Source organism: Mobula birostris, chromosome 3 (assembly GCF_030028105.1).
Source record: "Mobula birostris isolate sMobBir1 chromosome 3, sMobBir1.hap1, whole genome shotgun sequence".
NCBI lineage: Eukaryota > Metazoa > Chordata > Chondrichthyes > Myliobatiformes > Myliobatidae > Mobula > Mobula birostris.
The window spans coordinates 167,905,731-167,930,865 of record NC_092372.1 but is presented as its reverse complement, the minus strand read 5'-3'; the positions used below and the strand labels follow the sequence as shown (position 1 = coordinate 167,930,865).

Below are 25,135 nucleotides of genomic sequence, written 5' to 3'. Positions count from 1 at the left end.
GGAGGGAAAATGGTGAAGGGGGAGGGGCATTACTTGAAATTTGAGAAATCGATGTCCATGCCTCAGGTTGGAGGCTACCCAAATGGAATATAAGGTGTTTTTCCTCCAATCTAAGTGTGGCTTCATCACGACAGTTGAGGAGGCCATGGATGGAAATATCAGAATGGGAATGGGAAGTGGAATTAAAATGGGTGGCCACTGGGAGATCCTGCTTGTTCTGGCAGACAGAGCATGGATGCTCAGTGAAGTGGTCTCCCAATCTACGTTGGGTGCTGTCCGTGTGGAGTGAGCCTGTTTTTCCGGTGCTCTGGTTTTCCTCCATGACCCAAAGATGTGCAGATTGGCAGGTATAGATGGCCCTGGGTGTGGTGAAGAGTGGTAGACTCTGAGGAGAGCTGGTGGGAATGTGAGACAAAATGAACAGGATTAGTGTAGGATTTGTGCTAATTCCTGCTTGATTGTCAGCACCAACTCCCATGCAATATGACTGAGTATAATTAGTTAGTCACTGCTAAAGGACATTTGGTGTGAGCATAGCCTGAACACTCACACTGTGCATCCTCTCCAATATTGATCCACTCTTGACGATTAACATAGTTCTGGAAATTTATTTGGTGGTTCTATAAATTTAGCAGAAGCTAAGCAGATGATTCAGATAGATACAAAAGTGACATTTCATAAAGTTTTCTGAATTTAAACTAGCTAATGGTGGAAACCCCTTTGAGAAAATCCCCTGTGAGATGCTATAGTCAGTCATAGTCATAGTCATACTTTATTGATCCCGAGGGAAATTGGTTTTCGTTACAGTTGCACCATAAATAATTAAATAGTAATAAAACCATAAATAATTTAAAAGTAATATGTAAATTATGTCAGTAAATTATGATATAAGTCCAGGACCAGCCTATTGGCTCAGGGCGTCTGACCCACTAAGGGAGGAATTGTAAAGTTTGATGGCCACAGGCATACTGTATGTCCTGTTGCATTCAAACCATGCAAGTTTCACATTCGTGCAAGTCTCAGTAGTGTTATAGCAAAGCTGGGCTTGGAGAGGGAACTGATGCTAGAGGGAATGAGTAGCAAAACTATTTTCACACTGAGCTAATATATGCTGTTAATACAGAGTTAATGCACTCTGAAAGTTTTTATCTGGCAGCTAATAAAAGGAAGTTTGATTATCTGACTGAAAATTCTGACTCAGGGCTTTCGCTGTGTGTTAAAATTGTGGAAACATCTACAATGCAAATTAATTAAATGTGTTAAACCATGGAAGATCAAAGGTATAAAAAGTGATAACTCTATCCTATTATGAGGGGAAAGTGCAAAAATGTTCCACATAATGTTTCAGTGTGAAATTGCTCCTATAAATTCCTGATCTTAGCTGTGTTATAATGGGAGGTTTCTCCACTGGAGATAAAAGAAGAAAAGAGTCTGGAATTGCTGTTGGTGAGTTAATCTAATGAAATAAATTTAGTATTTTCTGTCATAGTCTACAATCTGTGGCTACATGCTTAAATTCTGCACAAGAGAGAGTCACTTGGAAGTAATTTGTCCAAAACTTCCATTATTTAACATTTTTGAGGAGTTTTGAAAGGCACTGTGTGATCAATCTTCTCTTGCATATCATATTCTAACCAGGAAGGGAAGTCAAGTCAAAATGTATGATTTTTTTATATAAAGGTCTCTTCCCAACAATATTTCACAGATTAGGATCCACATTGAAAGAATCATGAAAACTGAATGACTGAGACCTGACCTCCAGGGTCAAAGCAGTCAAGGCACATGAGGTTGTTTTTCAGATCTCAGTGAGAGCCAGTTATGCAGGATGGCTGACGGCCCTTTAAGTAGCATGACCTTGGAGGGACATGGGATTATCAGATTATGAGGACACGCAGTCCTCTTTTATTGTCATTTAGTAATGCATGCATTAAGAAATGATACAATATTCCTCCGGTGTGATATCACAGAAACACAGGACAGACCAAGACTGAAAAACTAACAAAACCACATAAATATAACATATACAACAGGAATTCTGCAGATGCTGGAAATTCAAGCAACACACATCAAAGTTGCTGGTGAACACAGCAGGCCAGGCAGCATCTGTAGGAAGAGGTGCAGTCGACGTTTCAGGCCGAGACCCTTCGTCAGGACCTGGTCTCGGCCTGAAACGTCGACTACACCTCTTCCTACAGATGCTGCCTGGCCTGCTGCGTTCACCAGCAACTTTGATGTGTGTTGCTAATTATAACATATAGTTACAACAGTGCAACAATACCATAACTTGATGAAGAACAGTCCAGGGCACAGTAAAAAAGTTCAAAGTTTCTCAAAAGTCCCACATCTCACGCAGATGGGAGAAGGAAGAAAACTCTCCCTGCCATGCCCGACCACAGTCCGACTCTCAGTCGTCCGAAAACTTTGAGCTCTGATCAGCCCTCCGACACCGAGTACCGAGCACCATCTCTATCCGAATGCTTTGACCTCAGCCTCGGTCGCCAGCAGCAGGCAAAGCCAGGGATTTTGGGGCCTACCCTCCGGAGATTCTCGATTGTTTTACCAAGAACAGGCTGCTAAGAGAGTAAATGAGAACTCTTGCAGACAAGCTAGGTTGAATACCTCGCTGTAAATGATCTTTGTGTGTTGCACTGTCGAAGAAGTTTTACACCAGAAAAAAAGTGCTTCAGAGAATGAAAATCCCACCAAAAAAGTGAGGTGATAAATTTATCACAGTGTTAAAACACCCTGATATTTATTTTGTACTCTGGTTAACTCTGAATAACTTTCCAGCTCTGAATTCCTCATGCATGTCTGGGCACAAGGCTCTGACTTGGAGCTTGTTAAAATCCCTATAATATGGTTTATTATATTGCAACAATGTTCCAAAAAGGCTGTTTACAATTAACACAGACCTCTCCTGATTTCTGGCATGCCAGATTCTTCATATGTTACTCGTTGCCGTTGACAATGACAATACTCACTTTCATTTAAGTCTGGCTCCATAAGTTTAAATCTGTTTACAACATGTGTCTCAGTTGCTGTTTGTAGATCTGCTTCTTATTATTCTGTTAAACTGATGGCTCTGGGACTTTTCAATTTGCTGCACTGGATGTACAGTAAATGACAGATAGGAAATCTTAATCTCAGTGGCCCAGAATATCCGATCATCCAATGGTGCATATCAAGTCAAGTCAAGTAACTTTTTATTGTCATTTCGACCATAGCTGCTGGTACAGTACACAGTAAAAATGAGACAACGTTTTTCAGGACCATGGTGCTACATGAAACAATACAAAAACTACACCAAACTACGTAAAACAACACAGAAACTACACTAGACTACAGACCTGCTCAAGACTGCATGAAGTGCGCAAAACAGTACAGGCATTACAACAAATAATAAACAAGACAATAGGCACAGTACAGGGCAGTAGGTTGGTGTCAGTCCAGGTTCTGGGCATTGAGGAGTCTGATGGCTTGGGGGAAGAAACTGATACATTGTCTGGTCGTGAGAGCCGGAATGCTTCGGTGCCTTTTGCCAGATGGCAGGAGGGAGAAGAGTTTGCATGAGGGGTGCGTGGGGTCCTTCATAATGCTGTTTGCTTTACGGGTGCAGTGTGTAGTGTAAATGTCTGTAATGGCGGGAAGGGAGACCCTGATGATCTTCTCAGCTGACCTCACTATCTGCTGCAGGGTCTTGCGATCTGAGATGGTGCAATTTCTGAACCAGGCAGTGATGCAGCTGCTCAGGATGCTCTCAATACATCCTCTGTAGAATGTGGTGAGGATGGGAGATGGGAGATGGACGATGGACTTTTCTCAGCCTTTGCAGAAAGTAGAGACGCTGCTGGGCTTTCTTTGCTATGGAGCTGGTGTTGAGGGACCAGGTGAGATTCTCTACCAGGTGAACACCAAGAAATTTGGTGCTTTTAACGATCTCTACGGAGGAGTCGTCGATATTCAGCCGAGAGTGGTCACTCCACTCTCCAATATGGCAGGTATTGGAGATTATTGTAGTACTGAACAAGAGCACAATTAATCTGCACTTTCAATCCAGTGCATGGCACACGTGACATTTACCCTGCCCACACAATTTGATGATTTCTGTATCGAGCCAATTTGTGACCATGGTCCAATTTTGTCATTGGTTATTGCCATTTCAAGCTAGCTTTCATTGCTTAAGAGTAACCCGTAACTGTTAAAAGGATAAACAGGGTGGGTAGTTTGTGTTTTGGTGCGCTCCTTCCGCCATCTAAACAAGGCTGTGTGCTCCAGATGAATGGCCTCAAGATTCTCAATACCACTGCTTCTTCTGCACTTGAGATGTTATAGACAAGGAATTTCCAGGATCTCTGAGGATGTTGCTCCTTTTTTTAAAAGAAGCACAATCTTAGCTCTTTCCCTTGGTCCACCTGGGAGTTCCTTCCCATGACAAGGGCCAGAACAGGGAAGTCGTTCTGAAAGTCTGGTGTTGGGTATGTCACTGGTGTGAGGTGCCCAACATTGAAAACCAGGTGGGACTAGGGCCTCACTGCTGAAGGTGTTGGTTTGGGAGAGGACACTGATTTGTTCTTACAGTGAATTTGGAGGAGTTTGCAGAGACGACACTGCTGATATTTTTCCAGTGACTTGCTGAGATGGCTACTGTCAGTAGTCCAGCTTGTGGGGGTTCAGGATTACAACTGTGCAGTCAACCATGAGTTTTGTGCCAAACTGAGTCCTTGGTCTCTGAATGCCAATTTCCTCAGTCAAGCTCAGGCTATGCAGGTTCATTGAGGGCAGTGATGAATTTTATCGCTCATGTCCAACCTCACTGAGAAGTGGCTCCTGGAATATGGCAGGTGGGGTCTTGGAGACGGTCCAGAGGAGGTTCATGAGAATGATCCTGGGTATGAATGGATTAATGAATGAGGAGTATTTGATGGCTCTGGGCCTGTACTTGAACTTAGAAGAATCAGTGGGAATCTCATTGAAACCTATTGACTATTGAAATGCCTAGATTGAGTGGAGCCAGCCAGTGGTGTAGTGACATCCGCACCGGGCTTCGAGGCGAGTGGTTCCAGGTTCAAATCCGGCTGGTTCCTGGCACACTTTCCATCTGTGTCGGGAAGAGCGTTGAGCTAGCAATTTGACCTCATAGAAAAACAAGCAAAAATGCTAAAGGACAGCAAGGTTGCCACCAGTGTGCCACAAGGTGCAGAAAGGAACAACAACAACGACAAGATAGAGTGGACATGGAGAGGATGTTTCCTATAGTCCACTAGGACCAGATGGCAAAGCCTCAGAGTACGAGATACCCCTTTAGAAAAGAGATGAGGAGGAACTTCTTTAGCCAAAGGATGGTGAATCACTGTCACAGATGGCTGTGGAGGCCAGGTCTTTGGGTATATTTAAAGCGGAGAGTGATAGATTCCTGATTAGTTAGGGTGTCAAAGATTATAGGGAGAAGGCAGGAGTATGGGGTTGAGAGGGATAATAAATCAGCCATGATGGAATGGCAGAACAAACTCAATGGACCATATGGCCTAATTCTGCTCCTATGCCTTGTTGTCTTATCATGAACCTTTACTTCAGAGGGCAGTGTGTTACAGAAGGGGAATGAGATGCCAATTCTTTATTTCCCTGCATAGATGCTGCTCAACCTGTTAAGTTCCTCCAGCATTTCATGAGTAGTACAGTACTGGCAGGTTGGTACTTGTCTTACAAATGTTAAGCGTAAAGGCCAATCCTCCTACATGTTTCAGTGAATTAGTTGTGATGGCTTTGATCTCAGCCTCTGAGCCTGCACAGCTTCAAGAGTTGTCTGCATATTGCAATACTTCTATTGCATTGAACCTAGTTATGGAATTCAGTCATCATAATTGGACAGTTTCACAGTAGTTCTGAATATCAGCTTCGCTCCTGTAGGAAATTTATTGCAGCGAGAAAGTATTGAGGCAATGACATAGCCTTGTCGACACTGGCTTCACTGAGAATAGCTCTGTTGTAGAGTTGTAGATCCAATGGTTGGTATCATGGCTTCATGCTATTCCAATATAGAGATAAATTTCTGGGGGCAGCCAGATATGAGCAGAGTCCAGTGAAGTCCCTCCTGGCTGATAGAATCAATGATTTTAGTGATCTTGAAAAAGGCAATGTGTGGTCATTGATGTAGCTGGCTGTATTTCTCTTGGAGTTATGTAGTTTTGAGTCACATATCATGAAAATATGTGCTTCAGGCTGCCTTGGTCAGACTGACATCAAGTATTCATCTATACAAATCCCATTTACCAACACCTTGCCCTATGCGTTGTGAAGATCATACCCACTGTGCTTCTCAATGGATGTATTCCTCACTACTCTATATGGAGCAGCTGCTCAAGAACCTCCAGGATAACTTTCTCTGCGGCAGATAGTAGGTCATTCCCTCTAGAGGTACCACTGTAGGATTTGTCTTATTTCTTATTCACATGAAGGCACCTGATATATCTGATGCGGGCAATGAGATGCTGGATTCATGGTTGCAGCTCTTCTCCATGCAATTTTAGAATTTCAGTATGGATACTGTCTGCTCCTGACACTTCATTCATTTTCATTGTTGTAGAGCCACATTTTATCAGTCAGAAGAGGAGGCAAAGATGGATCAAATAGGCTGCTGATGTATGGAGCCATAGGTGCTCATATCAAGAACAATTATGGTTAACTTTGATCTATCAGTGGGTATTGATTGTTTCTGTCCCAATATAGTGAGTTTTCCCCTTTCTAGGCCCTCTGTGGAGTGTGTCATTCGTACTTGGACCATAAGTAGTCTTGACATTGCTGAAGACCCCGCTCATGTTGCAATGGCTCTCAATGAGTTGCTGAGCTCTTTCCATCCAACATCTGTTCTGATCACAGGTGTTCTCCTGGGTGGCTGCCTTCAGATGCCTATGCATCTGTCTCCTGGTCATTCTCGTCAAATCAGTCCTACTTGTTCTTGACAGAAAAGCCAGGAATCTCTTCACAGGGATCAATGTTGTTGGAGCTTGGGGCAGCCCATCCACTGTTGGCTGGTAGTCAACAGCTGAGCTGCTGTTTGAGAAGGGTGAGTTTTGTTAGGGTTCTTGCAGCAATAACCTTTGCTACTGTACTTTTGGAGCCAGTTTGATGGAAGATCTAACATTATTAGGTGGGATCAGTGCAGTGCCCATTGATACCTTAATGATGTTAATATATTTATGGTCCCTATGCTTGGACAATGTTATAATCTGACAAATACAAATGCTTGGACTGTGTGTGTTGCCATGATGTCTTATCCTTCTGATGAGAGTGTTGATTGCATCTAGAATGTGCTCCATGTATTCTGATAGAAATTAGCTGTAACCTACTCCTTCCTTGCTGGTACTTTGTGTCCTTTCTCACTCTAGTGCTGAAGTCTCCAAAGGTGATCCATTTCTCCCCCTTTGGGACATGGATCAGGACTTTTTTTATGAACAGAGTAAAATTCTTGCTTGGCTCCATGACTTCCAACATTGGGGTTTATGGACTGATGTTGGGTTGCTTCTGAGTTAGAGAAAACTGTTGAGTCATCAAGTATCTAGCAGTTCTACAGTGGGAGTCACTCTTGATAGCAAAGTTCAATCTGTTTCTTGTGTGCATCATATGCCAAATTGAAAACGTATTGGCACCCATTACATCCAAACAATGTCCAGCTTCGGAAGAATCAGAGTCAGAACCAGGCATGTGACGTGAAATTTGTTAACTTGGCAACAGCAGTTCAATGCAATATATAACCTAGCAGAGAGAAAAAAATAAATAAAATAAAACATAATAATAAATCAACAAGTCAATCAATTATGTATATTGAATAGATTTTTTTTTAATGTGCAAAAATAGAAATACTATATATTAAAAAAGTGACTATCTCCTACCACTGAGAAAAGGGCATGCCCTGGGTCCTTAATAGTGTAATGAAATCTGCAAAAGTAGACCTTTTTCAAACAATCTGCTAGAAGAAATCAACAGGACAAGTAGCATCTGTGGGAGGAAAGGAACTGTCAACATTTTGAGTCAAAATTCTGCTTCAGGACTGCATTTTATTTTGAACTTGTGCCTAGATGTTGAGAATTCCTTTTACCTCCACAGATACTGCTCAGTCTGCTGAATTCCTCCAGCAGATTGTTTTGTTGCCTCAGATCCTGACATCTGCAGTCTCTTATGGCTCCATTTATTTTCTTCAGTCTGTGGACCCAGCAATTTTAAACTATTTGTAAGTTTGATCTTGGCTTTTTGCACAAAATATAAAAAGAGGAATGAGAAGGGCATTTTTCTTTTAAAATGTTTTTCCAAGATTGTTTTAAATCTTTACTTTAGCCATGACCTCTCTTGCCTATGTAAATATTGAAGCAGAGGAAGGTCATACTGATACAATAGGTCTGGGATATTTATTCATTTGTCCTTGTGGCCATAATAGTTACAGAAAGTGGTCTGAAGTCAATTGGCTTACTTAAGCTGCATGCATCAAAAATATAAATGAAGTTTGCCTAATTATTCAGCAGTGAAACATCTGTTGTGAAAGCAATCCAATACCAAATTCTTGTGAAAAGCTAGAAAATTAAAACAATGAATAAAAGTAGGATGCATTTCCTAGGTTTTAAAAGAGAACATGGACAGCCCTGTATGCATGGAAATAGTTGAAGAGTCATATATCGTCTTTCTCTGTTGCAATATTTTGTGGCTCAAGAGATTCAGGTACATCTTTCACTTGTTTTCTGTGGTTGAAGATCCCAACAGACAAGTGTTAGAAGTGACAGAGTTATAAGGACCTTTCAAAGCCAGGTCACTTTTCAAAACCACACTGTACACTGTTAGAAGAGAACCAGATAAGCAAAATAGCCCTCTTTGTATCCTGTGTAAAAGGTGAAAGAAAAAGTTTACATGCATATTCAAAAAAATATTCAGACTAACAAATGACTGGGAAGTGATATTCTTGGATATAGTTTTGTATATTCCATACTTTGAATAATTTTTCAGGAACTGCGGGTCTGGCATACTTTGGAGAATGAATGCTGAAAAAAATGTTTGGTCATATTCTTGGTTGTAGAATGATTGATTTGTGTTAATTCCAGTGATTTCTAATGCTCTGTTTTCCCTTTTGTGTTTTGTCTCTTCAGAATCATCTGCGGTGAAGCTCACGTCCTTACATGATCTTCCTCATCACCTGCAGGAATTCTACCAGAAGGGCTTTGTTCTGGCTGTTTTTCACCCTTTCATATACCCCATCAATGGCCAGAAGACAACTCCGTTAGAAAAAATGTTCAGAGCTATTTTGATCAAGGCAGTGGTGAGGTAAAGTCGGCCATATAAGTGGGAGATAAACACAGTAAATTAAGCTTTATTTTTGTAGTCAAAGAGTTATTTAACAATATAAATATTTAAGTTATTTATTCAGTATTGAGCACATCAGAAGTTTAAAGCTCACAGGAAGTCAGATCATAATCCAAAAAGAAACATGGATTTTAAAAGAAGCTTGAGTGTATTGACACAAGCATATTCAATGTTTTTGTGAAAGATTTCTGTCATGGAATGTACTTCTGTCAACTGTTAAAAATCGATTTAGTTGAAGGAAAGGGCATTACCTAATTTAATAGTAAGCGACTCTCTGCCATATTATACAAACAATGTCTAGTCAAGGGTTATCAGGGTAGAGCATTGCCCAAGGTTACTGATGTAATTGAGGAATAATTACCCACTTAAGGTCACATCTGCAACCCGCCAGATAATTGTTATATTTCAACCAAAGCAATACAATCAATATTTTCTTCATAAGCCCTTGGGCTAGCACTCAGAAGAGAAAATTCCTTTCATTCATTTCCAACAGGCTATCACAAACTTGCACTTTAAGGCATAACAGTCTGAAGTTATCTGCCAACATAAATTGAAGTGACAGCTGAATTCAATTGTTGGACAATTTTCTTTAAGCAAGAGCTAGGTAGAGTTTCAGCATACATGTATCACAGCTTTAGATGCAAAGTCAATTTTTGTATGATTATGAGAAAAATCTGATCGCGTTTCAATTATCTCAAAGGCATGACATTTAATGTTTACATTCCTGTTATTACTTGTTCCTTATATTGCACAATAGCTAGTGGTCGGTGTGACCGCTGAATGAAGATTTGATTTTAAAAAGAATAACAATAAATCTCTGTGGATTTAAAATAATTATTTGATATTTGGAAATTCATAACATTTTTAAGTCTGTGTAATATCGTAATATCATTCTGGATATCTTCATTTGGAATGTATCAGTTATAAATGATTATTATCCGAAAACAGACAAGCTATTGACCTTATGTTGCCATTTTCCCCAAAAGTATTAACTTTACCTTTGCTTAAAAAGCCATATGCAGAGTAGGCACAGATTACGCTGGGGAGGTACCACTGTTCAGAAAGTGGGTTCATTTGTGCCTGTCTTATATGTAAAGATTATGCATAAAAATCATTTGGCATCCATTTGCCTCGAAGCCTTGCCCTATATGGCTTTGGCATAAGTACAACTTCTCTGTTGCCTTTGGTTCTCCTTCCCAGCTTGATCTTATTCTCTGCTTCCTCCTTTCTATCCCCTTCATTAATGGGGTTGACATGCTTCCTAGCAGGGAGTGTGTGACAGGTGTGAGATCTGCAAGCACCAGCAGTCTGTGCTTGTTTTCCACTACTTCTAACTAGGAGAGAGTTATGATAATGATTTTGTTTAGAGTAAGGATATCCCAATTTGTTGTCTGCAGGTAGTGCAGCTGCATCACAGGCCCAGCACTGCAGGGTTGAGCCTGCCTTTGTAGAATTTGCATGTTCTCCCTGTGCCACTGCTTTGGTTTCCTCCTTCTAAGGAAGTTCTGGTTGTTTGGTTCATTGGCCACTGTAAATTACTGATAGTGTAGGTAGGCAGTGAGAGGAACAGTAGGGTATTAATAGACCTGTGCAAGTGAATAGGGAAGCAAGTGAAATTAATCGAAAATTTGGCCAAATGCTCTTTTTCAAGATCGTAAAGAAATATGGTAATTTCCCCCTTTTTGGTGCTATTTTAAAAACTCATTTAGTGTAAAATTTAAAAACAAAGTTGTCTAATTTCTAGGGACACATGTATGCATCATTTGCAAAAAAGTAAAAAGCGGATGCATTTCTCAGATGTAAATCTATCGTTAGAATGACAAAGGCTTCACACTTCACAGTTAAATGGTCTATTTCCTTCCTTGAAGATCTTACACCTTTTTAAATTATTATACTAGCTTGGAGATGGTGACTATTAAAATCTTGATAATTAGAAAGATTTTTGATTTATGATTTGACACAGAAATTAAAAGATTAATTTGCATTGCCTAGTTATAAAATACAACTGGGACTTTCTCCAAGTTTCCCCTTTATTTGGATATAAAAGCAACGGGAAGCTTTGCTATTCATGGTGATAAAACGTTTTTCATAAATACTGCTTTAATTTCTTGGAAACAAATTTTACATATCTTTGGCATCTGGCAAAAATATAGAGATGCATACATATATCAAAGCAATTACTCCAATCTATTTTCTTCCGATAATCAATATAATTTTAATAAATAATGAAATTAGTGAAAATAATTTTATTTTATCTTCTATTACTGAGACGTTTGTTTTAAAATATTCCTTTTAGAAAGTCATAGACCAGAAAATAGTATTGTTAGTTGTAAAGATGTGATGAACTAATAATAAGCAAATAATATACTAATAAATAATAATAATGATAGATAACTGGAGGGCTATGTGGGAGGGAAGATTGATCTTAGTAACGGTTAAAAAGTCAGCCCATCATGGTGAGCTGAAGAGCCTGTACTGTTCTATGTAAACACCAGATCTACCTTTTTGAGGAAGCCTTGCACCATATCACTTCAAATTAACAAACCCAGTGATCTTAGTTGTACACATTCGTGCGTGAAGTCCCACAGAATTGGAATTGGTTTATTATTGTCACATGTGCTAAGATACAGGACAAAGCTTTTGTTCACATGCCATCCAGACAGATCATTCCATACATCAGTACATTTAGGTAGTAAGAAAGAAAGAAGAATTCACAATATAGTTAGATTTAAAAGATATTGTTGGTAATGCTTGCAGACTTAGAATTGAGATTTAAAAGAACAGAATTATAATAATAAATGTAACAAATAGATTGACTGACAGCAACCCATAAAAAATTGCCATGCTCCACAGCATCTTGCTATATGCATTAATATTGTGAAGAAAATATTCTGTTATCTTATCCTTATATGAGATTTATTTAGCAGTGAACACCATTAGGGTAGTCACAAGAAGATACAGTAGGTGCAGGAGTAGGTGAAATGGCCCCTCAAGACTACTCTGCCATTTAGTATGACCCCAGGCCTCCTCTGAGTCACACCCCTGCAGAGGTACCAAATACTCCTCCCAGTCCTGTGACTTTCCAAAGCTGGCCGTGTTCCTTACTTTAAATGCCTGTTCAAAGCAGCTTTACCAGTCTACACAAGAGAATTATATTTTGCAAGGCATGAGATAGGCTGGTACTGTGGTGGTGTTACCACAATAAAATCTTTCACTCTTAGCTGTGGTGGATCTATAGGGAAGGGGATCTGAACCATCATTTGGAGAACTGAAATGGCTGGTTATACCAGGCTAAATACTGTTGCCTATCAAATCTTGATTGGAGGCCCCAGGATTACAGAAGCTCCAAATTTTCTGCAATTCCACCATGAACTTGCATTGCTGTAGGAAAATGCTCCCTGTTGCATAGGCCTAGTGTGCAATTCCCAGTGCAAGGCGAGGAAATGCTGCATCTGGATCGTGTCCTCGAGGTGCACTGTTATTTAAATTATGGCAGCAGTGTAAAGGAAGGGCATTGAAATTTCAGTCAGTAACTTGACATGTCAAGTTAGGAATTTCACCTTGGGTTTAGTGAACCACAGTCTTCACAAATTCACTGTGGGTTTGTTGGATAGTAATTAATTCCAAACAGCAGCGATCCCAACACTTTTTATAATGTTGAATACGTAATGATATACAAGAAGATTTGTTCCCAGCATCATTGCAGGAAAGATAATAATATGCTGCATTTTTGTTTTTGTGATTGAATCCAGATTGCTAATTTAATCCAAATGTTCTTTTCTGCTGTTTGAAAATGTGAATATCCAAGGGTTAGGTCCACAGCAGAAAACTATTTATGCTTTCTGAAAATACATCATCACTGTTCACAAAATAAAGGTCTCCCTGTTGAAAGCATGCTAAATGCCAGAGGGCACCAAGGTATTGTAGTTGTTAGCGTGAAGCTATTACAGCTCAGAGTGTCGGAGCTCAGAGTTCATTTCCGATGTTATCTGTAAGGAGTCTGCATCCTCTCTGTGGAATGCATGGGTTTTGTCCTGGTCTCTGGTTTCCTCCCACAGTCCAAAGGCATTGCCTTAATTGGGGTTATTGTTAATTGCCCTATGATTAGGCTAGGGATAAATTGGGGGTTGCTAGGCAGCAGGGCTTGAAGGCCCAGAAGAGCTTGCTCACTGCTGTATCTCTACAAAATAGAATAGAATAAAATAAACTCAGCAAGTCAAGCAGCATCTATGCAGGGGAATACACAGGTGACATTTTGGGCTGAGATCCTTCAACAGAACTCAAAAGGATAGGGGCAGAAACCAGAATAAGAAAGTGGGGGGAGGGACCCACTCACCCCTTCTCTTCTCCTCACCTCCCTCTAGTTCCCTTCCTCAATCCCTCCCTTTCTTCCATGGTCCACAGTCGTCTCCTATTAGATTCCCTTTTCTTCAGCCCTTTACCCTTTCCACCTATCACCGCCAGCTTCTTGCTTCATTCCACCTCCCCCGTCCACCCACACTCCCTCTCACCTGGCCTCACCTATCACATGCCAGCTTGTACTCCTTCCCCTTCCCCTCCCACCTTCTTATTCCAGCTTTTGCCCCCTTTTCCAGTCAGGATGAAAAGTCTCCCATGAAATATTAACTGTTTATCTCCCCCCCCCCCCGCCCGCCCCCCGATGCTGCCTTACCTGCTGAATTCCTCCAGCATTTTGTGTGTGTTGCTTTGGATCTCTGCAGAATCTCTCATGTTTATGATCTGTTGAAATCAATAAACTTAGAACTTCATTCCTTTTGTCAGGGTGTTTACAGTCTCTGTAACGGCAATTTTTACATCCAGACAGCCCTTAGCCTCCAAGACACTTGCATAGTGCATCAAATAAGCCCAAACCTTGTGGTTAGACGTAATTTTAGACTTTTTTTGGTATAAGGGGGTGGTGAAGTGGAAAACTTCTTTGAAGCCTGAACTAAAACTGGAAAATACTGGAAACACTTGACAGGTCAGGCATCATCTGTGAAAAGTGAAACAAAATTAACTTTTCAGTTCAGGTGAAGGATCTTCAACTTGGAATGTTAATTCTGTTATAACGAAGAAACTTGATGGAGGAACTCAGCAGGTTGAGCAGCATTTGTGGGGAGACTGGGGTCAAGTAAATTGTTCATATTTCAGGCTGATACCCTGCATCGGGATTATATTGGTTTCTCTTTCCACAGATGATATCTGACCTCTCATATGTTCTCAGCATTTCCTACTTTTTAAGGAGATGTAAAATGGGATATTAATTCTCTCACTTGGGTCCAGTGCGGTTTAATTCCACGCCAGAGGTCAAATTCCAATCTCCTCATCGGGAATCCAGCAGTGTTCAATTGTAGTGAAGAATTAAAATGTGAAACGGTACAGCACAGGAACAGGTCCCTGGCCTGTGATGTTGTGCTGAACTAATTAAACTAACTCCATCTGCCTTGCAAATGATCCAAATCCCTCCGTTCTCTGCAAATTCACCTGCAGAGCCTCTTAAATACTTCTATTGTATCTGCCTCCATCAACACCTCTGATAGAGCATTTCAGGCCCCCCAAAACATTATATGAAAAGAATTCCTTCCCACATTTCCTTTGGATTTCCCCCCTAAATACATGACCTTTAGTATTAGATATTTTAAGCCTAGAGAAAGATACTGGCTGTCTACCCTATCTATGCCTCTGTTATTTTGTAAACCTCTATCATGTCTCTCCACAGCATCTGCCACCCAGAGAAAGTTTGTTCAGCTTCTCCTTATAGCAGAAGCCCTCCAATCTAGGCATCACAAGAGAAACTGAAGATGCTGCAAATCCTAAGCAGTACGCTCAAAGTGCAGGTGGAACTCAGCGAATCTGGCAGTGTCTATAGAGGGGGATGAATAATCAAAGTTTCAGGCCTGTAAATCAGGACTGGACAGAAAGGGGAGGCTGAATAAGAAGATGGATGGGAGAGGAAGAGGTACTAGTTGCCAAGTGATAGGTGAGAGGTAAAGGGCTGAAGAAATAGGAATCAGAATCAGGTTTATTATCACTGAATTACAGTATGTTGTGAAGTTTGTTGTTTTGGAGCAGCAGTACAATGTAATATATAAAAATTACTATAAATTACAATGAGATTATATAATAAATCAATAAATTATGCAAAAGGAAATAAAATAGTGAGGTAGTTAGAGTCCTCTTCTGCACCCTCTCCAAAGCCTCCACATCAGCCTTTCTCAACCTTTTTGACCTGGCGGAGCCCTTGAAATAATTTTCAGGTCTCAAGGAATCCCTGCGAAAAAATTATTATATCTATAGCTCATATAGCGTGGTCAGTAAGTTGTAGATATAATAATCCAAAAATAATTGTCGATACTTTTTGAAATAGAAAATAAATTATTAGCCAACCCCAACCTTTCTTGAACAAAAGACAGATTCTTAAGCTTAGCTTACTTTTCTTAAAATTAATCTTTCTTTTCCTTTCATAAATTTTAAAAATTCCTAAGGCAAACATAATACTTTTCTCAATTCTGGGTCAAACTTGAGATAAGCACACAGGATTTCACCTTCAGCTGAGATAAGACGATTTCTATCCTTGCTCTTGATGCTTGTTAAACAAGACAAAGCTCGCTCACACATGCAAGAAGTTGAAAAGTGCAGCTGATAAAGTTCTTCATCTTCTCTCAAAGTCAAATTCTCAGGCTGAGCAGAAGATTCAGAGAAAAGGTCCCTCACCCAGTCATACACTTGTGTTGAAAGTGAGGAAAAATACTCTTTCGTTTTGTTCTGCAGTTCTTCCAGGTGGTTTTAAATAAGACTCAAGAGTTTCTGATATCCTTCCTCACTCTCAAGCCCAAGCAGCAATGGAAACATTTCAAGATTTCCTTTTGCAACATGATTTTTCCAAAGATTCTGTTTCCTTTTAAATTCAAAAATCTTGTCAAGAAAAGTCAAAACATTTTCTCCAGGGATTTGGACAGACTTGCTAAACTGATTCATATGATGAAAAATGTCTACTAAGTAGGCTAGTTTTTGCAGCTATTCTTCATCTTCAAAGCACTCAGCAAAATCAGGCTAACTATTTTCTTGAAAATACTTCCACAATTCACCTTTCAGCTCAAATATCCTGTTGAGAACTCTTCCTCTACTAAGCCACCAGATTTCTGTATGTAGCAGGAGATCGGTGTGCTCTTTGTCCAGGTTTTCACAGTTTTTTTTTAAACATTCTCGAGTGAACTGATCTTAAATCTACTTAATAACTTGCTTCTTGAGTCATTTTACTTTTGACTTTTTATTGTGACACAATTTTCAAAAGCTTTAATCTGTTTATTTTGAGATTCCAATAGTCATTTAAAATAATCAGCATTTTTATGTGTCATATGGCTGTGATTTGTAGTTAAAGTATCTTTTCAGTTTCGTTGGAGCCATTGCTACATTTGTAAGTTGTTTGCCATAGACGAGGCACAATGGAATAGGACGACTTGTAAAGCCCACTGATAAGTAGCTTTCACTCTAAATGGGCTTTTTTTGTGTCTGTTGTTGCACTAGTGTGGTGAAATAACTCACAAGATTGTAATTCTTCATCATTAACCTTAATCAGAATTGGCCATAGGCCTAGGCCTAGGATCCTCCTCTTCCATCACACACCTCCTCTTCAAAAATCACCACACTGGACCATCTATAGAATGAAAATTTCCCTCCAATTTTCTACTATGCTGGTGGTTTGTTCGCTCCCATAACTCAGTTGGTGGTGCGTAAAGGGAAGTTGTGGAAGGTAATTCGGGGGGGAGAGGCTGATGTCACACCCCAAGTTGGGCGAGTCTATTCAATGCTTGGAAAATGCACTTCATGCTCCTCATCAGCCTACCATCCTCCCCTCCATGCAATAACAGTTATCACCAGCCTTCCCTACCCCTATGGACTCAGCCAAATAAACATGGTCCTGTAGCGCACTGCCACACTGGGCTGAGAGATCTCTAATGAGATTGCTAATGGGACTGCTCGGTCACTGCCCACCACCATGAGTTCTAGCATCGCACGTAACATGAAGTTCAAAAAATGATGTTTATTTTTCTAATCCTGACCTCCCACAGAATGCTAGAGTTCCATGGAACTTCGGTTGAGAATCCTGCTCTACATCCTTCTGTGATGGGGTAAACTGAATTGAATGCTCCAAATGTGGACATGTCAGAGTTCTATAAAACAGTAACAGAACTTCCTGGCTCTTGAATTTAGTGTCTTGACTAATTAAGGCAAGCATGCAACCACCCAATCAACTTGTCTTGCCACTTTCAGGGAGCTACGGACTCAGACCCCAAGATCCCTCCTGTTATCAATGGTGTTAAGTGTCCTGCCATTAACTATGTACCTTCCCTTTACGTTTCATCTCCCAAAGTGCAACAGCTCACAAATCGCCAGATTGAACTCAATCTGCCATTTCTCCATCCATATCTGCTGCTGATCTATATCCCATTATATCCTTTGACAATCCACAACACTGCCAATCCTTGTGTCATTTGTAAACTTCCCAAACCTCCATCCATGTGTTCATCAAAGTCATTTATGTGTATTGCAAATGGCAGAGGTCCTAGTACGGATCCCTGAGAAACACCATGAATCAGGGATCTTCGGCAGGGTAAGACCCATTATCAAAGGGTACCATTCTGTGGGCAAGCCAATTCTGAATCCAAGCAGCTAAGACGCTGTGGATCACATGCATCTCAATCTTCTGAATGAGTCTACAACAGGGTACCTGGTTGAACACATTACTAAAATCCACCTGACCAGGTAACCTACTCTAGAAACTGCCTAGAATTCCCCTACTGCATAGCCCTCTATTTTTCGAAGCTCCATGTGCCTATATAAGAATCTCTTAAAAGACCCTATTGTATCTGCCTCTACTGCCATCGCTGGCAGTGTATTCCACGCACCCACCACTCTCTGTCTAATTTACTCTCTGCCATGCTTTTTCAAACGTCTATCCCTAAGCATCCTCTCCAATAGCATCCCTGCAACTGAGATTAAGTTTGTCTGTCTATAATTTCCAGGATTATCCCTATTTCCCTTCTTGAATAATGAAACAAGATTAACTACTCTGGGACATCACCTGCGGAAAGAGAGGATACAAAAAACTTGGTCAAGGCCCCAGCATTCTCATCTCTTTTAACTCTCAGTAACCTGGGGTTTATACTATCAGGCCCTGGGGACCCATCTACCTTAACATTCTTCCATTTGGTAAATTGCTTTATTATTTATTATTTATTATGGTTTATTATTAATACATGTATTGAGGTACAGTGACAAGCTTTGTTCAATCAAATCAAGTTTAATTATCCTTCAAACCATACATTGGTCCAGCTGAATAAGACAGTGTTCCTACATGCCTTTAAGAGACCCAACTTCACCTCGATCTTTATTTCAAAATGCCCAAGTGAATTGACATATCCGCACTGCACTTATTATCCTTCACGACATTTCCTTTTGTGAATACCAATGCAAACGACTCATTAAAGACCTCATCCACATCCTCTGCCTCTTCCCTCCTGTCCCACTCCCTCCCCAGTAATCCTCTTGCTATTGATTATATATTCTTAACCTTATGTACACTCAGTGGTCACTTTACTAGGTACACCTGTAAACCTGCTGATTAATGCAAATATCTAGTCAGCCAGTCATGTGACAGGAACTCAGTGTATAAGAGCATGCAGACAATAGTCAAGAGGTTCAGTTAATATTCAAACCAAATATCAGAATGGGGGAAGAAATGTGATCTCTGTGACTTTGAACTTGGAAAGATTGTTCGTGAGTGATGGGCTGGTTTGAGTATCTCAGCAACTGCCGATCCCCTGGGATTTTAACTCACAGAAGTTTCTAAAGTTTACAGACAATAGTGCGCAAAACAAATAAACGCCAAGTGAGCGGCAATTCTGTGGGTGAATGTTAATGAGAGAGGTCAGAGGAGAAGCTGACAGGAAGGGGACAGTAACTCACATAACCACATGTTAAAATAGTGGTGTGCAGAAGAGCATCTCTAAAGGCACAACATATTGAACCCTGATGTGCATGGGCTACAGCAGCGTGGGTATACACTCAATGGTCATCTCATTTGGTACAGGTGGTACAGTGGCCCCTGAGTGTTTACTTCCTTTTCATTCTTGATTAAATTCACAGCATCTCTTATCTTCATAGGTTCCCGTACATTTCCATCATCATCCTAACCTCTTATTATAACATACTAGTCCTGCACTCTCCGTAGTTGGTCTTTAAACACCTCCACATGTCAGATGCGGTCTGGCTTAATAACAGCTGTTCCCAATTAACTCCCCTAGTTCCTGCCTAATACTCTCAAATGGCATCATAATTGCACAGCATTTAACTTGCGTTTTGATGCCTGAACTGTAGTTTATGTACTGCAAGCAGATTACAATTGTATTTCAAAGTCTTGTTTATACAGCAGAGAAACAAAAGACTCCAATTAGTTATCTTTAAGTTAACGAACCCGTGTGAGATGTTATGATTTTACAGAGGGAGCAGAATGCTCAGTGCAAGTTAAGCAGACAGACATAAGTTCCTGTATTTAAACTTTTACACTTCAACACAATGAGTAACATTTTTGTTTCAAAGTCTGTCTGAACCACATACTGCACTTTAGGTGGAATCCACTGTATTCACGGTTCCAGGATTTGTGGTGCTGAGTTCCATACTACATTTGGGCAAGATTACTCTTCTGCACATATTTTTATGAACTTGTTTGTTTAATGTAAGGGTAGCCCTGTTCCTTATCCTGATTATTTATTCGTGTCTTAAAGAAAGATGCTGGTCACATCCTTTGAAAAGTAATCTTTAGAGTGATTTCTGGAAGCAAGTTCAACAGGGACTTGGCACAGGTCAATGTCCTATAAAAGCAATGCTATAAATGACCAATAAATCTGTGAATTTGGCTCAAGTGGACTCCATGCTCCATATCTGAATCAGATCATAGATTTCCTTTCGTGTGTTTGGATTGACAGATGGAGTTTAATGTTTTGTTCAAAGTAGAGCAACCCGAATAGTATTTCAATCCCTCAATAGAGCACTACATTATCAGCTTTAAGTATGCATTCTGATGAGTATTTTAGAATCATAAAATTGGACAGCTAGAAAATGGCCCTAACTTCCACACTGACCCCAATAGGCATCCTTTCATACTAATCTCATTACATAGCACTTGTGTGCAAAGTTAAGAACATTTCTGAGGATCCCTACCACCCATCCCGCAATCTCTTTGACCCACTACCAATAGAAAGGAGGTACGGGAGCATCAGGACTAGGACTGCCAGACTGGGTAACAGCTTCTTCCCCCAGGCTGTGAGACTAATGACTACCCAGACACCACTGAGGTCTCATCACTTGGACAGTGAGCTGTTTACTGTTTATCTGCACTGCACACTACATGCACTTTTAATTATATTTATTAACTTATTTATGTTAATAATTTGGTTTATATGAACCATGGTTTGGAGGAACACTGTTTTGTCAGATGAGAATATACTTTAACTTAATAGTGCAAGGGCAAAAAGACCTTCATGGGAGTAATGTACAATCCTCCTAACAGTAGCTAGGATGTGGGGGTACAAATAACAATGGTAGATAGAAACGGAGTGTAGAAAGGGCAATGTTATAACGGTCATGGTAGATTTCAATACACTGAAAAAAATCAGATTGGTGCTGAATCTCAAGAGAAGGAATTTGTAAATGGCTTTTTCGAGCAGCTTGTAGTTGAGCCCACTAGGGAAAAGGCAATTCTGGATTGGATGTTGTGTAATGAACAAGATTTGAACCAAGGTAAGGGAACCATTAGGAGACAATGATTATCATATGATAATCATTCTGCAATTTGAGCAGGAGAAGCTAAAGTCAGATGTATTCAGTATTACAGTGGAGTAAAAGCAACTACGGAGGCATGAGAGAGGAGTTGGCCAAAGTTGATTGGAAGGGGGTGCTAGCAGGGATGACAGTAGAGCAGCAAAGGCTGGAGCTTCTGGGAGTAATTTGGAAGATGTACAAATGGTTTATCCCAAAGATGAAGAAGTATTCTAAATGGAGGATGAGGCAATCATGGCTAACAAGGGAAGACAAAGACAGCACAAAAGCAAAAGCGAGGGCATACAATATTGCAAAAATTAGTGGGAAGCTGGAGGATCAGGAAGCTTTAAAAACCAACAGAGGGCAACCAAAAAAGCAATAAGGAGAGAAAAGATAAAATATGAAGGTAAGCTAGCAAATAATATAAAAGAGGATATGAAACGTTTTGTCAAGTATATAAGGAGTATAAGAGAGGCAAGAGTGGACATCAGTCTATTGGAAAGTGATGCTGGAGCAGTTGTAATGTGGAATAAAGAAATGGTAGACAAACTGAATTGGGGACAGAAGTGAATTAGTCACTATTACTAAGGAGGAGGTGCTTAGAAAGCTGAAAGATCTGAAGTTAGTTAAGTTACCTGGACCAGATGGGTTACACTGGTCTGAAAGAGGTAGCTGAAGAGTGATGTGCGGAAGAACATCTTTGAACGTACAACGTGTTGATCCTTGAAGTGCATGGGCTACATCAGCAGAAGACCACAAACATACACTCAGTTGCCTCTGTTTTAGTACAGGAAGTGTTCTATCTCTGCCCTTTTCCATAGTCACTTTATAATATGTGGAGTTATGTTCGCAACCTTCGAAATTATCTTTTGCTGACACATTCCCAACTTGACCAGCTTCATTTTCCAAGATGAGATCCAGTAATGCTTCTTTCCTCATTGCTCTGTCTAAATACTGCATCAAAAAATCTCTCCTGGACACAACTCAAAAATTCTATCCCTTTTGAGCCTTTAGTGCTAAGGCAATTCTAGTTAATGTTTGGGAAATTGAAAATGCAGTACAATAATCCTGTTTTTTTATTACATCTCTCTGATATCTGCCTTCACATTGGTTCCTGTATCTCCTGTTGACTTTTGAGAGGACAGCAAGGTTATGGGCGTAGTGGAAGGCTATTAAAGCTTGCATTGGGATCTGGACCAGCTGCAAAAATGAGCTGAAAAATGACAGATGGAATTTAAAGCAGATGAGTGTGAGGTGTTACACTTTGGGAGTGCAAACCAGGGTAGGACTTACACAGTGAAAGGTAGGGCACTGAGGAGTGTGGTAGAACAGAGGGATCTGGGAATACTGATCCATAATTATCAGAAGTAGCATCTCAGGTAGATAGGGTTGTAAAGAGAGCATTTGGCACATTAGGCCTTCATAAATCAGAGTATTGAGTACAGGAGTTGGGACGTTATGTTGAAGTTGTATAAGATAATAGTGAGGCCAAACTTGAAGTACTGTGTGTACTCCTGGCCACCTATCTACAGGAAGGATATTGATAAGATTGAAAGGGTGCAGAGAAAATTTGCAAGGTTGCTGCTGGGACTTGACCTGAGTTATAGGGAAAGGTTGACCAAATTAGGGTTTATTCCTTGGAGTACAAGAGAATGAGGGGAGTTTTGATAAAGGGATATAAAATTATAAGGTATATAGATAGAGTAAATGCAAGCAGGCTTTTTTCTACTGAGGATGAGCGAGACTAGAAAACATTGGTTAAGAGTGAAAAGTGAAATGTTAAGAGGAACATTAAGATGTTAAAAATTAAGGGAAACTTATTCTCTCAGAGGATGGCAGAAGTTTGTGAATGTTGTGGATATGGGTTCGATTGCAACTTTTAGGAGAAGTTTGGTTCAGTATGTGGATGGGAGGGGTATGGTTCAGGTGAAGGTTGATGGGACTAGGGAGAATAACAGCTTGACATGGACTAGATGGGCCAAAGGCCTGTTTCTGTGCTGTAGTACCTTAAACTATGACTATAATACAACCCAAACAAAGTGACAACACAGTTTTAGTCTCCCATCTCTACCCACATGTCCTAATTTGGGGAACCTTGTAAGTTACCCTCCTTCAATATTGAAGAAACACAATCTTTATCTGTGCATTATCTCCCTCCCTCTAACTCCTCCATCTATTAGACTTCAATCTACAAATTTCTAATATTGCCAAGTGTGCTGTCACTGAGGCAACTGGATGAAAAACTCAAAAATATATTGGCTTTATTAGACAGAAAACTACACCAATAGTTTTGCAATGACTAAAATTGTAAATAATGGATGTGATAAAACTGCAGCTTCATCTAATTCTTAATATTTACTCTATGACTCTGACTGTCAGAAGCTGGCAGTATTGTGTATGATCACAATTTTGAATGCCCTCTAAATCCTATTCTTGTTAGTGTGTGTTGATGTGAATTTATTTAAAGTGAAATATATTTGGAAAATTCTGAAGTAGAACGGAGCCTGGTGTTAAGATGTTGGAAAGACATGTCTGTAAACACACTTTGGACCATCAAAAACATTTTAAACTGATAAACAAGGGAAAATCTGCAGATACTGGAAATCCAAACACCACAAATAAAATGCTGGAGGAGCTCAACAGGCCAGGCAGCATCTATGGAAAATAATTACAGTTGACATTTTGGGCCAAAACCCTTTGGCTGATAGTATAATTGAAAAATAATTTCAGCATAAGATTTTAAAATAAAGTATTATGATGTTCAGATATGAAACTTCTGTCCTTTCAATTTGCTTTTGCAAAACATGCATTATTACAAAGACAAGTGAACATGTGAATATCGCGGAGAGCGAACAAAATCATCAAACCTAGTCTTAAAAGCATTTTATTTAAGAACACCAACTGTTCTAAAAGCATGTTTCTGTGTGGCTTGATTCTCCTTTCTACTGCTGCAAAGGTTGCTCATTTTTTTAACTAAGTCTTCATTAGAAGGCAATTTGTGCTTGTATGCAATAAATAAAATAAGCATTAATCCTTGCGTCATTAAAATAAAATATTTCTAGAAGTAAATTAATAGTACTAAGTCTTTGAAGATTGTGCTAACTTAAATTTATTGTTCTACAATCTCTCCAGCTCTGAAGAGAATAGTGTCAAGGCAGAACCAAGCAGCCTTGAAGTGGATCTGTGTTTATTGGCTAACCAACCAGTTAATTCCAAAGGACTAGAAAATATCCTGCAAAAAGTAAGAATATAATCCTTTGTTTTAACTTTTCTTAAAAGCCTTGGCATTGTTGACATGCAACAAAATAATAATAATAATAATAATAATCCAATCTGCATTTTTGCACATATTAGCTTCAAAATAGGAACAGTAATTTCTGAGCATGTGGCTGCTATCCATCCTCATTTAAAGCCTTCAATCATGTAATGTTACTTCCCCTTTATTCCTCCCATCATTTTTCATCTGCTGAAGCTCTGATTAGTTTGAGATATAATCTCAAAAATACACTAGCAATTGTGATAATTTTCTGGTACAATTAGTGTTCTGTTTTAAAATGGGGCTCCAGAGAAATTCCAACTGATAACATGCAGAAAGTAAACAGGAAACTTTGGAGGCACAGCAGGTCAGGCATTATCTGTGAAACGAGAAATAGAATCAATGTTTCAGGTCAATTGCTTTCCATCAAATGACAAAGTTGTACAGGAGTCAGTTCACAGGAGAGTGAAAATGCACACAAGTTCTGCTGCAGAACCGTCAGGTGAAGAAGACTTCAATGTGACAGATTACAGAAGAAGATGGATGCACAATGATGTGCTTGATCCACTTGGAAGGTCCTGCTTTTACTGATAAGAGTTAAGGAGTTTTCTTCCTGAATATCACAAAAGGATTTGCATAGTGCTTCAACCCAAGCCACTCCAGAATGGGAACAGTGAGCATCTCCGTTCCAAACTTGTGGACTAAACCATG

General features: G+C 39.9%; 1 protein-coding gene across 1 annotated transcript in view; it reads left to right on the top strand.

Annotated features, from left to right (window-relative positions):
- LOC140195407 (raftlin-like) overlaps window positions 1-25,135 on the top strand; it is a 103,806-nt gene that overhangs the window by 37,979 nt on the left and 40,692 nt on the right. The window contains exons 3-4 of the mRNA XM_072253648.1: window positions 9,132-9,306; window positions 24,301-24,409. Of these exons, the coding sequence (XP_072109749.1) occupies window positions 9,132-9,306; window positions 24,301-24,409 (284 nt within the window). The remainder of the gene's footprint in view (window positions 1-9,131; window positions 9,307-24,300; window positions 24,410-25,135) is intronic.